Here is a 15,914-nt window from a genome sequence, read left to right on the forward strand (position 1 = left end):
AATTCTATAGGTATGCAGTTTAAACGGTAGGAAGTGAGAAATCTCCGAAATACCTTTTCAAAAATTTAATAATGGAACTAATTTAAGCGAGATGTTAACATTGTTGCCAAACTTATGGTTGTCTTTTTTAGCATTTGAACAATGTGTTAAGACAATCAAATTATGCGAATTGATTTAAATGGCAGCTTACTATTTTTATCGAGAATAAACCACAATTTTAGTTTAGAATAAGTTTATTTTAACGTTCTGATTTCCCCTTCTGAAGTCATTTTCAAAATACAAAACATTAATAAAATTTTTTTATAAAATTGAACAAATAAAATTCTTCTTCTTCTTTCTCTTTATAAGCAATTCTGTTTGTTCATTGGCGGATTAATACCTCTATGGAAGGTTGTCACGTCATCTTTTGCGCGGTCGTCCGATACTTCTTCTGCCGATTGGTGACTTATCTCTTGCTATTTTGACGACACGGGTCTCCTCCATTCGGCTTATTCTATTTTTTTTCCATTTTGTGTCCATTCATTTGTACACTGTACGTTACATTTTCTTCTAATGTCTTCACTTCTCTTTCGATCTCTCAGCGTATTTCCTGTAATTCTTCTCGGTACTCTCATCTTTGCCGTTTCCAGTAGCCTTTGCGTTGTGGCTGTGTTGGGTCTTGTTTCTAAGGCGTATGTCATTATTGGTCTTACACTGGCTTTATAAATTCTTGTGTGTCTGTTTCGCCATATAGTGTTATTAAGGCATCCTGCCAGTCTATTTGCTTTTTGGACTTGATCTCTCACTTTTTTGTCCAGGTCTCCATAACTAGACAGTGTAATTCATTTTACTGAGATGATATTGTCATATTAAATTCTTTTGTTCTTATGTTAAATCTGTGGACCACTCTTTGCAAACTATCTTCATCTTGGGCTATCAATATTGCGTCGTCTGCGTAACAGAGTATTTTGATATCTTTGTTTCCCATTTTGTATCCTCTTCCTTTGTTAACGTTTTTGATGATTTCATCCATGATCAAATTGAAGAACATGGGGCTCAATGAATTACCTTGTCTTATTCCGCTGCCTATTTCTATAGGTTCTGTAAGTTGTCCGTCTATTCTGACTTCCATTTTGTTGTTATCGTAGATGTTATCGATAGTTTTTTTAATATTTAGGGGAACTTTTCTATTATACAGATGACTTTGAGTCTTTCATTATTGAATTAAACGCTTTCTTAAGGTCAATCAGACACAGAAATGCTGGTCTATTATACTCTAGTGATTTCTCAGTAATTTGTTTTATAACGAATATTGCATCTGTACACGATCTTCCACTACGAAAACCCTGTTGTTCATCTGCTAAACTTATCCTCTGATTTAATAGCGTTAGTAAAATTTTAGTTGTAAGTTTTAGCGTAGTAAGTGCGTGTGTTTCGTTTCAAATTGTCTTGTAATTATGGTATGCCTCTTGTGTTTTGTTTGACATGTATTTCAGGTAAGCTTTTTTCTTTTCTTTACATTTTTCCTTCACTTCTGTACAGAACCATGGAGTTCTTCGCCTTGGGAACGACTTATTTTTATTTATATTTCTTTCACCAAGAACTTCCTTGGCCGAGGTTAAAATATTAGACTTAATTTTTGCCCAGGTTTCTTTGACTCCATCACTTTCTGTGATATATGTATTTCTGCTTTTTTCGGTTATTCTTTTTTGGAATAGGTATCTTGTGGAGTCATCCTGTAAGCTTTCGACTTTTATCTTTGTGGTGTATTCTGGTGTTTTGTTATCACATATATGTGTTTTCATTCGGATTTTACACAATCCCAATTTATGATCGCTTCCTATTTCTGCTGATGTTAGTGCTTTTACATACAAGATTTGAGAGGGCTGTAACCATCGAGCAAAAAGACAGAAGAGGGAATGTAAAGGTAGTGGGGACAAAAATATTGTTAGAAGTGCCATTTTGAAAGGCCACATTAAGCAAGGGAGTTTCTTTCCTTGTTTAAGAAATCAAATTTAGTTGGGTTATGTTATTGTTTGTCCCAACTCTCACATGAAAGCTTATTTATATTGAAGTTTTTTAACAATTGTGTCACATTTTAGACTATTATCGTTATTATTTAATTAAAACTTTATCTTCTATGCAACAGAATTGGGCATGTACGTCTTTTTCATGGCGTTTAATTTATTTGCCGATATGTTTTGGCTGAGTTCGATTATCTTTTATCTCAGTTGCTCCAAGTTGGTGACTCGAATTCATGCCTGTACAACTTGTTCTTTAGCATCCCCCAAAAATAAAAATATAGGGGAGCTAAGTCAGGTGAACGAGAGGCCATTTTATTATACCTTGTGCACTAACTACACATTCACAAAAAAATAAAGCGAAATAGTCTCTAAGGGCTGTGCATTATGGGAAGGACAGCTGCCTTGTTGAAATCAGATTTCGTTTAGGTTGATTTTAAGATTTTTTTTGCAGGAATAATTCTATTTCGCAGTAATTAAATATATTTGACTGCTGTTAGATTTCCTTCGATAAAAAAAGAACCAATAATATGATCTCCCAAAATTTTTATTTTCCTGAGACCAATAACGTAAAACGGTGGATTACGTTTCTTGTGAATTGTGAAGGAGGACTCATATGTAAACAAAATATTCTTCAAAAAATTTTCATTGCATTTCTCCATCATAATTTCACAGAATTCTATCTATTTAAAATGATCATCAGAAAAATATTTCTTGAGTGGTCTGCATTTTGTAACAATGGTAATTGTTTCTTTTCAAAATATTCCTCAAAATTTTTTCATTTATTCAACTTCATCGGCAATTTGTTTATTTGAACACGGCGTTACTTCTGCCAATGCATACACCTGGGTTTCTCTAATTTCCCGTTCTAGACTAATTCTCTTTTCCCGGGGTTGATTCTGATGGGCAACAGTTTTAACATCTGCCATTAACACAGCCAAACTTTTCAAATTGATGAATAATGGCCAATACAGTTTTTTAGGCAGGTATTGGCCTATGTTTAAATGCTGTAATAAATAAATTTTATACGAACAAAACTTTGCAAGAATTAAAATGGTACAATAAATCACCTCTCCTTTTCAAACAACAAAGGGACTAAGACAAGGCTGCTGTCTGTCACCCACCTTATTTAAAATCTATTTGGACAGATCCTTAGTGAAATGGGTAAAAAAATGTAGAAACATGGGAATAACGGTGGAAGAAAACAAGCTATATACACTTTTCTTTGCGGATCACCAGGTAGTCATTACCGAAGACGGCTACGATCTTAGCTATATGGTAAGAAAACTGCAAGAAGAATATGATGCGACAGGTCTAAACATGAATATGACAAAATGTGAATATCTTTCAGTGGGAACAGACGAAATATGTGATCTAGTCTTGGAAGACGACAAAATCAAAGGCGTGCAATCCTGCAAATATTTGGGGGTCATTTTCAACAAGAAGGGAAATAGCGCAGATGAAATCAGGGAAAGAATAAACAAGGGCAGAGCAGCGACCCGTGCCTTAAACTCTCTTCTCTGGCAAAAAACAATTCGACGAGAAACCAAAAAACATTTACGGTAGTATAGTCCAAAGTATTACACTTTACGGTTCGGAAGTATGGGACGTCACCAAAGCTAATAGAAACAAACTTATGATGACAGAAATGGATTATCTGAGACGAAGCTGCGGTAGATCGAAGCTGGAGAGATTTAGAAACGAACAAATAAGAAACGAAATGAAAATGGAGCGAAATATCAATGATGGCATAGAAAGAAAACAATTAATCTGGTTCGGACATGTTAAAAGAATGCCAGAGTACAGATGGCCTAGAAGAGTACTGGAATGGATCCCTCCTGAAAGAAGAAAGAGAGGACGAATACGGAGAAGTTGGCGCAACGATATTGATGAAGCAATGGCGGCAAGAGACTTGGAAGAGGCAACTGCATATGACAGAAAAAGATGGAAATTGGGGGCGGAGAAGCGGCGACAGCCGTAATAAATCCGTTATTATTATTATATTATAATAAATAAATTAATAGTTTCTTGTACAAAATGGCGCCCAAAGTACCATTTATTACTTGCACTCTTTCTGAAGTTGTGTAAACAGTCCGCATATTGAATTTTCATTGTCACTCCTAGTTACTTCTCAAATAAATGAGAGATTTTACTTGAAAGCGTGTAATTGTATCGAAAACAATCGGTTTTTTTGTTTCGTTTTTTCGGTGTAACGCTGTGATGGGCGTTCTTGCACAATGTGAAGGACTATAGGGAAATACGATTGTGATCGTTGTCTATAAGGTGCAAACAATGTAGGATCTTTGTTAGATATCTCGATATAACTTTTTAACACCCACTTTAATTTTTTCCGAATCTTTATATAATGCTAGCACAGGCCTTATATGAAATGTTTTAAAGTAAAACAAAATGATTTAACTTTATTTCTTTCAATCTAAGCTTGGTAATATAAGTGTTTAAAAACAAAATTTTTAATTTTATTAACAAGTTTTAGCAATTTGCAAAATTTATATCGGTGTGTGTACAGAAAAATTTTATTAAATGATCCATATTTGGATCTTACAAATTCCAATAAAAAAAAACGACTTTATGACCCCTATCAGCGACCTATATAACAAAGAGTTCCCACGTAGCAAACTTCTGAGAATCTTTGACATTTTCCGAAAAGTTGGATTGCAAAATGAAATGTATCGCATTTTTTTTACGTTATTATGTTGGAGATAATTTCAAATTTTACATACCAAATTCATTTAACTGCGAAAAATTTTACCTTGATCCATTTTTGTTGTACTATTCGAGATATTCAGATTAAAAGTGTGAAAAATAAATTAATCGACGCTACGTCTGTATATTTTACCTGAATTTTCAGCTGAAGTTGAAACATTTAAATTCTAGTTATAAGCAACCTTCCTGAACAACGAACAACCCTAACTAGATATCTTCTGGGCTATGAAGCATTTATCTGAGGCTACTTCCTGCAGTATAGTTTGCCCTGGGTTAAAATAGTGATATGGTTAAAGATGCAGAGTTACATTACTGTTTGTTATATATACTGTACGTTATAGAAATTGAGAATTAATGAATAGTGTTAAAATCTAATTATATATTGATCTGGCAGTGCTTATTGGTAGAGGCGTTTAAAAGATATTTATTGATGTATCAAAAGAAAACAATTTTTTGTTGATTACTTTTAATTGAGTTTTAAAAATAATTTAATAAACAGATAACAAAGACATATTTTTAATATAACTTTTGATATACAGAGCGTTTCATTAGTACTACACAGTGAATAAAATGTTTCCTTAGTAAATAAAAAATAGTGGATGTATAACACGTTACTGTGGACCACATTTTGAAATCAACACACAACTATCTAGTCCACCACCAACTATTTTCTGAACTATAAGAAAAGAGTGGAAAGAAGTATTGACTACCCCTAATAATTATTGGTATAGTCGATTCATTGGGATTGGGGAAATGGTGACAGAATCATTGTCGGAAACATACATAAAAATACGCATTGCTTCGAATTGCAAAATCTTTGTTTCTCCTTTGTAATGGAACAACCGATGTGGACTATTCAATATAAAATTCATATCCACCATTGATTTTACATATTCAAATGTTCAGCTGTAGTCACTTAATAGTTTTTACCTTCATTTTAACATTGTAATACTGTAAAATCGCGGTGTCATACGGATTTGCAAAATGTCAAAAGAGCTGGTCAAAAATTTCGCGCGTATTGAAAAATAAAATTAAACGCGTCGAAAATGCCTGCATGCGAATGCATTTGAATGACTCACAAAAAGCAAGAGCAATTACCTAACTCGAAGACGGTTGGTCACTAAGGCAAGTTGCTGCGTGAGCCATATGGAAAATCAAACAAAGGATCGTTTTCACTCTATAGCACGGTTGGGTTGTTCAAGCGGGTAGAAATCTCTCTCTAGGTGTTAGTAGAATATCTGAGAGAATCTCCTTTTGACACAGGCTCGAAAAGCTAGCGAAGAGACAGCATTCGCCTTGCACCTAGAATGAATAAAGCAAGTGAATTAATACATCGTGCAGCTGCAAGGAAACATTTTTTAACCGAGGATCACAAGAGAAGATGAGTTGCATTTTGTAATGAATTCACAAACCGTGAAGACAACTTTTGGTATAACGTGGCATTTTCCGATGAAAAAGTATTTTAATCATATCGCAATGATCGATCGTTCGACCATTGCATTATCGTTATAGGCCAAGCAATCATAGGTTTGATGAACGTTATAATTTAAGAGTGGAGGATTCTCGGTCAACGTATGGGTATGGATAAGTGCTGAAGTCGTTTGCTCTCATATAGAACAAAAATGAACAGGATTATATTACAAACATATTCTTGAGAACATAATGTTACCATAAGTGATCCAGATATTCGTCAATTACATCTTTATCTTCAACATGACATTGCCCGGTGCATACAAGTAGAATTGTTCGAGAATGGTTGGAAGAAAGTCATGTTACTGTTCTTTCGTGGCCTTCCCGAAGTCAAAACCAGAACCCCATCGAAAATGTGTGGAGTTGACAAAGAAATTAAATGAAAGAAACCTTAGGCCACGGAATAGAATTGAACTATTGAATGCAATTGAGCCGGCACGTGAGCAGCTTGTTAAATATAACATGGGGAGATTAGTGCTATCTATAAACATTACAAAGTTGTGTCGACAATAATGGGGCTTCCACCAAATATTAATTGTGTTACTGTTTGTCATTATTTAATATAAAATAGATTTAAAATAAAATGGATATTTTAATCCCAGATTTCCTTATTTCCGCTATTAAGAGCATAGTCCATATTATTAAAAAAAAAACTTGTTTCTATAATTTCTATTTTGTTACATTTTGTAAGATAGATTTATTTTATTTTGATTTTTTTATTTTATTTAACCGCCTATTCTTGATCCGCCACTGGTAATTAACGTCACTTTAACGTAAAATGTGTGTTTAAACGAGGTAAAAATTAAAAAAATAAAGAGAGTGTAAACTATTCAATGGTCGCATCCGTATAACCTAACATCTCTTAATATTAAACAGGCAATAATGGAACTCCCCAAGGTCATACTCTTAAGTTTAAGGAGTTGGTTTCGAAATGTTCGCACTTTGTTGACTAGCATTCAATGGCTACCTTACGACGTTAACGCTGTAAAACATTTTATTTGGACTTAATATATAATATTTACTTATTATTATTTTAATTATTCACCCCTCTCCTATCTCCTATACTTGCTCTGCTCCATGCAATTCTTCCTTTCTTCGAAATAGTGCTTGAATTTTTTTATACTTTTTTTCTTTATCTATCGCACTTTTATTTTCTATACAAGAAGCTCCTAATAAAAAACTCAGCAATAAAACAGGTTTTACTTGGACTACGAATATTCTATTTGCAATATATACGAATAGGCGAAGATTTCCTTATAAGTACAGAACACTCGAGCCAGGACGCTGTAAATATTTTGAACAAGAGCGGAGATAACACTCAGAGTTACTTACTTACTCACTAAGTTAAGCTAAAAAATAAATTTTTATAGTAATTTTGGTTGAAAATATATTACCTGAAAATAATGATTTTTTATTTTATTCTATAGCATTACCCATTTATTTCATGTCTCAAAATATGCACGCAGCTGTTTCACAATGTTCTAAGTAACCTATTTACCAATTGTATCTAGCTGTGGGCATGCTCCTGAAAAGAACAGATCCTGAAAAACGCTCTTGAGGGTGAAACAGCTGGAATAAAGGTAAATTGAGTTCCCATTAACAACATTAGATACGCGGACGACACTGTGATCTTAGCCGAAAATATTGAAGATCTTCAAAGACTGATGACCAGAATAGCGGAGTATGGAAAAGAGTATGGTCTAACAATGAATGTGAAGGAGATGAAATTTATGAGAATATCGAAAACTCAAAGAAATAACGAGAATCTTCTAATAAACGAAACCAACGTCGAACAAGTGGACAAATATGTCTATCTGGGAACAATGATTAACTCTACAAATGATTACATTCAGATCAAAATCAGAATAGAAAAGGCTAGAGCAAATTTCAACAAAACGAGAAGAGTGTTATGTACAAGGGATTTAAAATTGGAACTAAGAGTTGGCGAGGTGCTATGTTTTTTCGACTTTATTTTATGGAATGGAATCTTGGACCTTGAATGCGACATCAATCAAAAACTGGAATCATTCGAGCCGTGGGTGTATAGAAGAATTCTGAAAATATCTTGGACAGAACACGTCACAAACAAAGAGGTTCTGAGAAGGATGAATAAAGAAATAGAAATTTTAAATACAATTAAAACAAGAAAATTGGAATATCTCGGACATATTACACGTGGAGAGAAATACACCTTGCTCCAACTGAGTATGCAGGGAAAGATCCAAGGAAAGAGAAGTATAGGGAGGCGTAGAATGTCATGGCTGCAAAACCTGAGAGAGTGGTACGGATGTACATCAAATGAACTTGCCGACCTGCGCCGCGGAGATGGCACTTGAAGAAGAAGAAGTGGGCGTGCTCGAAGTATCATAAATGCGCTCCTTTGGTTCTTCATATTTGGCGACTACTGTATACATATATAGTTCCATATTTTATATTGGTTAATTAATAGTATGTGTAGATGCAGATGCATTTTCCTGAAAATATTCCTGGTGACGCCCATGACTATGTTTAGATTTAGCTTAATAATTACAATTCAAGTTTGTATCAAACCTTTAATAGACAAAACGACTAGATTAGACATGTAAAATTACAAAAAGTCACATATGGTCTAGTAGTGAAAAATATAAAATCTGTGAAACTATTTCTTACATCTACTACTTCTAAAAGGTAATAGGTATTTATACATGTATACCATTTTTAAATATAATAAACAAAGTACTCAGTGGATCAATTTTAACTATAATAGTTAGTTTGTGAGAGTGTTTATCTATCCTTTCCTATTATTTATTTATCCAGTGTGTAACAAATTTTAACAAAATTATAATTAACAAAATTTATTAATTATATTTTTAACAAAAATATAATTAAAGTCATCTACCACACTAAATACTTATCAAAATAGTTACAAACTGTCAGCATTATGCCATAGGCACAAAGTACCTAAAATAGTCTTTAACAGTTTATCACAAAATAGTTCACATTATTTGCAATATTAAGGAACATATAATATTTTCTTGTCCAATATCATACAATTTTTTTTAAATAAAAAATATTGTCATGAAGCTTGACTTACAACAATAACATAATCCAAATGTGATGATAAATGAAAATCAATTTGTATTACTCTTAAAAATACCTACTCAAATTTAATAAATACCTACTCAAAATTTAAATGCTGCTTACAGATGTTACTTAAAATATCAAATTATTGTTTTAAACTAGACTTTTTCGCCCTTTTGGCCATGACTAAGAAAAACACTGAAGGTAAAAATTTCCTCAGGAATATCGCTACCCGGGGAAGCATTGATGAAACTACAATTTCCTTCTTCTTTTCAGCTACTGCTTTTAAAATCGTTTTTGCAACATATTCAGGAGAATATCCGTTCTCAGTATTGCTGTCCATTTCTCCGTGACTCGCCCCAGATCCTGTTAAAGCATTTAATGACAGGTTAGTTTTGATGTACCCAGGGCTAACAACGGTTACGGAAATATTACTTGCTGTCATTTCTGCTCTTAAACTGTCACTGAAAGCTTGTAATGCATGCTTTGAAGCACTATAGGCAGATCTTTCAGGAAGAGCTATTAAACCTTGCACAGAACTAACGAAAACAATTTGTCCATCTTTTCTTTTCTCCATGTCCAAGAGAACCGCTGAAAATTTTAAAACATATAATTTATAAAATTTTTCACAAAGTATATCCAACATACATATAAACCAATATAATTGAAAAATACTTATTGAAAAATTGCTATTAGCGAGGCTTATGCTAATTTTTAACAGAAAAATATAATAACATCTCCTTATATTAGCTTTTAAAACAAACATTTAAAAGTAGACCAAATCACAGAAACAGGCATTTAACAACAATATAGTCCACCAACTCCAAGTGACGCAGAGAGCTATGGAACAGAGAATGCTCAACATTAAGCTCAGAAGCTTAAGAAGACAAACAAAAGTTACAGATGTAATCCAAAAGATTACCATGTTAAAATGGAATTGGGCAGGGCACATAGGAAGAACGGAAGACAACTGTTGGACGAAGCAAATTATTGAATGACGACCAAGAGCAAACAAGAGAAGTAGAGACAGACCTTAAACCAGATGGACTGATGACATCATACGAATGACTGGCCACAATGGATGCACAAAACAACAAACAAAAATGAATGGTAACACCTAATGGAGGTTTACATCTGACGATGGATGAAATAACTGTTGATGATGATGGTGTATATTGAGACTAAAAAATGTAATTAGAGGAGGCTGTGCAGTAAAAGCTTTGACAGTTGGAATGTTAGTCAGTTCAAAAAAATTGACATATAATACAAACATACTGACTGCTGCAATACAGTCGTGTTCCCCTAGTGCACAGAGAAAACTGATGCAAAGCAGTCCCTGAATCTCTTTCTGATGAGCCGAGTTTATCAACTACGAGACCTTCTCATTGGTCATTTAGGTCACATGGTTGATAAACCTAGCAAATTAGAAAGATATACAGGGACTGCCTTGTGTCATTTTTCTCTGTCACATTGGGGAACAAGCATGTATTGCAACACTCAGTCTATTTGTATTATATGTCTATGCTTCCACAAAATACTACAAACAAAAATTATATACATAACCTAACTTGCTTACAATTTTCTGTTTTTTAAAGAAATAATTTAAAGTCAATGGGATAAACTAAAGTGTTAAGCCCTTTATGGTATATTCAGGATAATTATTTGTTTTCAAGGAAACAGCTATCTCAGAATTCACTCCACTTCAAGAGATTTCGATGGGCTGGTCCATGTACTGACAATGGATGATGGCAGATTGTTGAGAACAGCCCTCATCAGTAAAATGTAGGTCAGAACATCAAAAGGGAGGACAGGTAAAAGAGCAAAGTGGCAGCAAATGTGCTGCTTAAAGTCAGAATTTAGATGCAAGCGTTATGGGACTGTCTATATTAGAGTAGAGATTATAAGAGACCTGTAAAAACAATTCCTAGTAAAGTGATTTGTAGAGTGCAAATACAAGGTGATGTGTTACACGCCTTTGAATCATATGTGAGGTTAACATGAAGACACTGTGATTCATAATGTGAACATTTAGACAAAGGCACCCTTGGGGAAAACATCTTTTTTTTTATTTAAGACTAGTTGATGATTGTTTTAATGCCTTATCTTGGCAAATGATCCTATGATCATATAATGAGGTGAAATATCATCAATTTTTAAATTGAAGAAAGGCCATAGAACAATTGGGGAAAACATCTTTTTTTTTTATTCAAGACTAGTTGATGATAGGTGAAATATCATTGAATAAGTCCTTTTCAATGGGTATGTCCAGATTTAAAAAGTAACAAAAACCTAATTCTAACTAAAATAATCTAAAAAATGCAATACTTTATTTCCTATGAGCATAGGTTATTAAAAACCTATAAATATGTTAAACATTGTAGCATTTCCATTTCCTCTCGTATATGTTAAAACACCAAAAAATATTCTCAATCTTTTTGCATTGCTGAGATTGATAATATAAACATTTTTAGTTTGTTTATATAACACAGATGGGTATTTCTTTTGATGTTGATTCCGCCTATTAGCGCATCAAATAAACAGGAATATTTCCGTTTAGACTTTGTTTATACATAGTTGGGCGAATGAATTGAATGATGTCACTCTACAATGGACCACGATAGGAGTCAGTTCATTGTTTAGTCGGGATTTTTCTTTTTTAAATTCGTAATGGTTTTTCGTTATTTGTTTTTTGTTATCGGAAATTCAAATGTAAAGTGGTAGTAGCAGTTAGTAGTTAGTGAGGAGAGAGATTTAGATTTGGGAAGAGAGCTTTCTGCGTGTAGTCTTCAAAAGCCGCCAGTTTTTTTTAAGTTGAGAGGTGAATTTCGGCTCAAGATGCTATTTGGCTGTTTTTGTTGAGTTAATCACTGATTAGTTGTGCTGTGTCATATGTGGGAGACTTGTAAGACGGCGTTTCTAACCATTTGAGAGGTCCACATGGTTTTAAGAAGGAATTGAGTGGCCGGGTTTTGAAGATTGCAGTTTGTTGTCAACCAGGAGGGTCTGGTAGAATTTGTGTAACTGATAACTGGTATACAAGCCTTCAATTAGGGCACATACTTTTGGATAACAACACCCATTGTCTCGGAACTTTGAGAAATAATTGCAAGGGTAATCCAGCCGAAGTAATAAATAAAAAACTTCAAAAAGATGAAGGAATTACCAGAGAAAATGAAAGAGGAATATGTGTCCTCAAGTGGCATGACAAAAAAGATGTTTTGGTTTTATCCACCTGCCACAACGCTGAAATGGTCCAACTTCAATGTCAGGGAAATAATATTCAAAAACCAACAGCGGTAATTGATTACAATTCAGGTAAAAACTTCATTGATTTATCCTATCAGATGTCGAGTTACAGTACTGTGAAGAACTGTCCGTTGGTACAAAAAAAAACTACCTATAGAAATTTTATTAGTACTTCAATTGTTAATGCCCATTTCATCTGCAAGGAGGCTGAACAGACTAACATATCCATAAATGATTTTCGATGCGCAGTTATTGAAGAATTGTTAAAATTTGAGGGCGGCCAGTTTTATGAATGTACATGTCATGCAAAATTAAACCTCAATGCTCACGTATTTACAAAATTAGACTGCAAGGCACGGGAAAATAGATGGTACTGCAAGAGATGTTACAAGAGAAAACAGGATGGACTGATAGATATAAATAAAGTGAAGAAAGTAATAATGTTCTGTGCCCAGTGCAAAAATAGTCCTAGGTTTTGTCTGTAATGTTTCAATTTCACAAAAATCATTTATTTTTTTAAAATAAATGTATAATATAATCTATAATCTATAATAGATATGTATTTCTATAGCTTATTTATTTAATACATTTTTTATCAATTGTAGGTATTCTTATTTCTATACTTAGTGAAAGACCTCAAGTTGGTTTTTAAACCAGATTTTTCTAATCGGAATTGCTACACAGAACCTGGTTCAACATTCTATATTGCAGGGCCATAGCGGACACATTCCTATGTTAAAACCGCATAAAATCGTGTCCTCGCGGCCGTGTAAGGATGATGAAAAATTTAAAGTCGAGGACACTGGTGTCTGTCGTGGCCTAGGCGACAAACTTCAAATCAGACACCTGTGTCTGCCTTGGCGCTTAACCTGTTAGGAACCTTCTTGCGTTTTGTTGCCCATGAAATCTCTGTAAGTATTTTTTAGATTTCTTTCTTTGTAGTTATCCCATCCAGTCCCTCTATATTTACTTACTTATTATGACCCAGCTCTCCAACCAAAACAAGAGTGGTTGGCAAATGTTTTGGTTTGTTTGTGCACCCTATATCCAGCCCAGTAATTGCTCATTCCCCACTCTCAACCTCCTATAAGTGATACCCAATGTGGTAGGCAAATTATATAGTTATAACATACATTAACCATTAATTTAGAAAAAAAAACTTTATTACCTAATTTCTAATTAAAATTATTTAAATGTTAATAAAAAGTTTTAAAATGAAATTAAATAAAATTAAAAAAACTTTATTATTTAATTTCTTTTGCAATACCCATGACTTACAAAAGTGTTAATGTAAAATTAAGTGTAAGGTGCAAAGAGCAAACCATAAAAATCATGTGAGTATTTCTAGATTAGCTGGAAAGTACTTTGCATAAGAAATGCTTCTTAATTGGACAAATTCTACAAGAATTCGAGACCATGGAGTAAGAAAGAAATCTTAGAACTAGTAAGAGTGAGATTGCCTAAGAAGTTAGAGCTGTGACTATACTTATTTGTTATCATCACTCGTTGTATCAGATGAGATATGCAGGAATAATATAGCACTAGTAAAAATACTGAAAGGTAACACATGAACACATTTGAAGGCATGATGATAGCCTATTTACCTTTAACATATTGTGTGAAGATGAATTCAAAGATTATCATTAAAATGATTCTAAAGAGTAAATATTACCAAAGGTTCTTCCTCTACATCCATCTTTGAAGGAATTACACACAAAGCTGTTTGTTACATTCTTAACCAGTTGAAATAAGACACAGAGTTATATGGCCTGTAGGGCTTTATGAAAACTATTAAGTAAATTTTGAACTTCTTGCTTCTGCAAAAAAATGTTTAGTTCAAACCTAACCTTTAGGTTTGAAGACATAGCAACTAATTGTTTTATGTGCAACTCATTACAATTGCACAATTCTGGGGCATATAAAGGGATGGATTGCAGTAGCTTTAGAGCACCATTAAATTAATTATAAGCAGATGCCTATCAAAAAGTGCCAATAAATCAAAACCGCAATGGAACCAATCACTATATAAAGTGTTGATTGTTAGGCAAATAAAAAAGACACTAGAATAAGATATGTTTTCTTTATAGTATAATGTATTAGTATAAATAAAAAATGAGTATCATGTAGAATACTTAAAAAATATTTGATAGGATATAGTATATAAGTAAAGTTCAAATTACCTTTTGTTAAAGCAATAGTGCCAAAATAATTAACCATCATGATCTTCATATCAACTTCAACATTGGTTGAGAGCACATTACCTCTATGAGATACTCCACCATTATTAATTAGTATGTCTATTTTTCCTGTGATTGATAATATCTTCTTTACTTGTTCTAGTAAGTTATCAATATCTGCTAAGTCAAGAGGGATGATAATAGGAGGATGTGTTTGTACAGTACTATGTGAATGTAACAAATCTGTTCTAACCCTTTCTAATTCTTGTCTTCTCCTTGCACATAATACTACTTGGCACCCTTTTTTGTAAAATTCATGGGCTAGAGCTTCTCCTAATCCTGAACTTGCGCCAGTAATAACCACCACCTTAAAAATACTTTTTATTTTCTAAAGGGTAAATTTTTTGTATTCAAATTAAAACAGTGGAAATGCGTGGAAACTTTTGTTAGTAAAACATAGTTATTTGTAACCTTACCTTTCCAAATAACTCATTTAGCCCCTTCTGTAAGTACAAAGCTCTGCATATTCTAAATATGATCCATGGCAATGATACTGCTAGAGAGACAGAACCCACCAAACTTAAAGATTCATATAACTTTTTGGCTTCGCTCATTCTGTTTTTTACGGTTAGACCAACTGTGTGAAACATTTGTGAGATCTTCAGAATATTAGAACATAATTTGAACACCTTGAACTATGAACTTTTCAACAATATCTGACTTATAGATAGATGATATTTAACCAATATTTGATGTCAAAGATACCAAATATGTATTATTTACAATAAATAAATTTTTATTGAATAAATATGATAGCGTTTATCGGTAAATTATTTAAATAAATATCAGTAACAACTTTGTTTAGGTTATATTAACATATACTGTCACAATTAAGGTCACAATCACAAACAATCACAATATCGATATCAATCTGTCACAATAAATAGTGACAGAGCAAATAACAATTGATTTCTGTTCTGTGATAGTGGTTGGATTACAAAAGAGGGTATGGCCCATTTGCTCCCCTTTTTGAAAACAATTTTCAGAGTAGAAATCGATAAGTTATAAACAATAATTATAAAATGTAATTTTCATTACAATCAATATTGTGGCTTACCACTTAATCCTTAATAAACATTTAAAAAATGGTGGCTAATAATGAAGAGAAGCTGATCAGTTTTATTTTAATCACGGGCATGAGGTCATTAAAGAAATTATTATGGTTAAAAATTAACGT

The 15,914-nt window shown here is 33.1% G+C and overlaps 1 protein-coding gene across 1 annotated transcript; it reads right to left on the reverse strand.

The window, feature by feature from the left end:
• Window positions 1-8,800: 8,800 nt before the first annotated feature.
• On the reverse strand, window positions 8,801-15,582 carry LOC140432472 (dehydrogenase/reductase SDR family protein 7-like). Its single transcript, XM_072520383.1, has 3 exons — window positions 15,154-15,582; window positions 14,681-15,044; window positions 8,801-9,845 (listed from the first exon to the last, which is right to left on the reverse strand). Exons 1-3 carry the CDS (start codon window positions 15,325-15,327, stop codon window positions 9,400-9,402), a joined length of 984 nt encoding a protein of 327 aa, XP_072376484.1. The 5' UTR covers window positions 15,328-15,582; the 3' UTR covers window positions 8,801-9,399.
• Window positions 15,583-15,914: the final 332 nt, after the last annotated feature.

Source organism: Diabrotica undecimpunctata, chromosome 1 (assembly GCF_040954645.1).
Source record: "Diabrotica undecimpunctata isolate CICGRU chromosome 1, icDiaUnde3, whole genome shotgun sequence".
Taxonomy (NCBI): Eukaryota; Metazoa; Arthropoda; class Insecta; order Coleoptera; family Chrysomelidae; genus Diabrotica; species Diabrotica undecimpunctata.

What these genes read in the sequence shown, in the direction of transcription:
- LOC140432472 (XM_072520383.1), bottom strand. Translation starts at nt 15,327, where the DNA reads ATGTTTCACACAGTTGGTCTAACCGTAAAAAACAGAATGAGCGAAGCC. An exon ending in TAAATGAGTTATTTGGAAAG is followed by an intron (nt 15,045 to 15,153) that starts GTAAGGTTACAA and finishes AGTATTTTTAAG; the next exon opens with GTGGTGGTTATTACTGGCGC. An exon ending in CACTATTGCTTTAACAAAAG is followed by an intron (nt 9,846 to 14,680) that starts GTAATTTGAACT and finishes TAAAATTTTCAG; the next exon opens with CGGTTCTCTTGGACATGGAG.